At 45.2% G+C, this 1469-nt stretch overlaps 1 protein-coding gene across 1 annotated transcript; it reads right to left on the bottom strand.

Moving 5' to 3' along the window:
• Positions 1 to 216: 216 nt before the first annotated feature.
• Positions 217 to 891, bottom strand: CLDN17 (claudin 17). The gene has a single exon (XM_047690594.1). The coding sequence runs from the start codon at positions 889 to 891 to the stop codon at positions 217 to 219; it is 675 nt and encodes a 224-aa protein (XP_047546550.1).
• Between the last annotated feature and the right edge of the window lie 578 nt (positions 892 to 1469).

The raw sequence follows: 1469 nt of genomic DNA, 5'->3' as shown, positions 1-1469 counted from the left end.
CAAATGCATTTAATACACATGAGATCAGAATGCCCAAAGCAAGTCATTTCTATTCCTAACACAAGTGACAGAGTACAATCTATATATCCTTTATACTTTCATCTCAATTTAAATGCAGCCATAAAGCAAGTTCTCATGCCTGACGTACTTACAGTGTCTGGCAGGACTCTATAAAACACTTTGATTGTAATCCAGAGTTTGAGCCAAAAGCAGGTATTAGACATAACTGGTGGAAGTCTTACTAAACATTGTCACGTTCCTTCGCTTCTCTGTGTGTGGCACACAATACCCAGGGGCTGGATATCTGTGTCTTTGCTTCTTTCTGTTGCAACAGCAGAACCCACAGAGCAGACCCCCTGCAATGAAGAGGACGGCGGTGCTCGCCCAGCCAAGGAAAAGGGCTGCTCCCAGCTCTCGTTTCTGACCCACGTGGATGGCTGGGTTGTAGAAATCCCTGATGATGATGTTGGCTGTCCAGCACACAGGAATCAGAACAAAGATGCCAGTCAGGATGAAGAGGATCCCCGAAGTCCCCAGAAGGTACGCTTTGGCCTTCTCGTTAGAGCCCGTGCACTGGATCTGCTTCATGCCACAGATGCCAAGGATCAGAGCAACGAAGGAGAGAGCAACTGCCACACACATGAGGGCGCGTGCTGCTTCTAGGACGGGTGGGAGCGCCAACAAAGAACTGTAGAATTTGCACTGCAACCGGACCTTGGCTTGTCGAATGCAGTTCATCCAAAGCCCTTCCCAGAGCCTTTCAAAAACAATAATGTTGCTGCCAATAAAAGCTGACACCCTCCACTGAGGCAGAAGGGTTGTGGCAAGAGTCCCAACCACGCCAAGGAACCCAAGAACCAGACCAGCAATCTGCAGGGGATAAAATGCCATCGCCTCTCCTTTGAAGACTGAGCCAATCTGGAAGGGTAGAAGCTGCTCGAAATCCTGAACTTGGACGAGGCCTCTGAGTCTACAGCAATCTCTGAAGAGGTTCTCCACGGTTACTGCCCATAACGCTTTAGCTGAAATCAGCAGCAGTGAGTGAACTTGGCCTGACTAGAAGTACCTGTTGTAAATGCATGCTGCCTTTCTACACAGACATTCATCTCTGTATGGATTATTTACTAGTCATATATAATTGTTTCCCAGCCAATAAGAAGGTAGCCAGAGGTGTGTCAAGAAATACTGCATTTAACTTTGGTATTCCTCTTATTATTATTGTCTTAGCAGTGTTGTAATTAAGTGTCAGAGCTCCCATTGTAGATTGCTAATTACAGAGTTGAAAACTTCCTGTTGGAAAAGCACTCTGAAAAAAAAAAAAGGGCATAAATATATATATTAAGTCACCACTGGAGACAGCACCAAAACCTGGCTAGTTCTTTGGAGAGTAATTGAGAAACACTGTGTACTTTGGATGATCTATTGCTTTCTTCTAATCTTAGCCACTTTTCTTTAGTGAGGTTAGTCAA

This window comes from Lutra lutra, chromosome 1 (genome assembly GCF_902655055.1).
Source record: "Lutra lutra chromosome 1, mLutLut1.2, whole genome shotgun sequence".
Lineage (NCBI taxonomy): Eukaryota > Metazoa > Chordata > Mammalia > Carnivora > Mustelidae > Lutra > Lutra lutra.
This window is presented reverse-complemented; position numbering and strand designations above follow the sequence as displayed.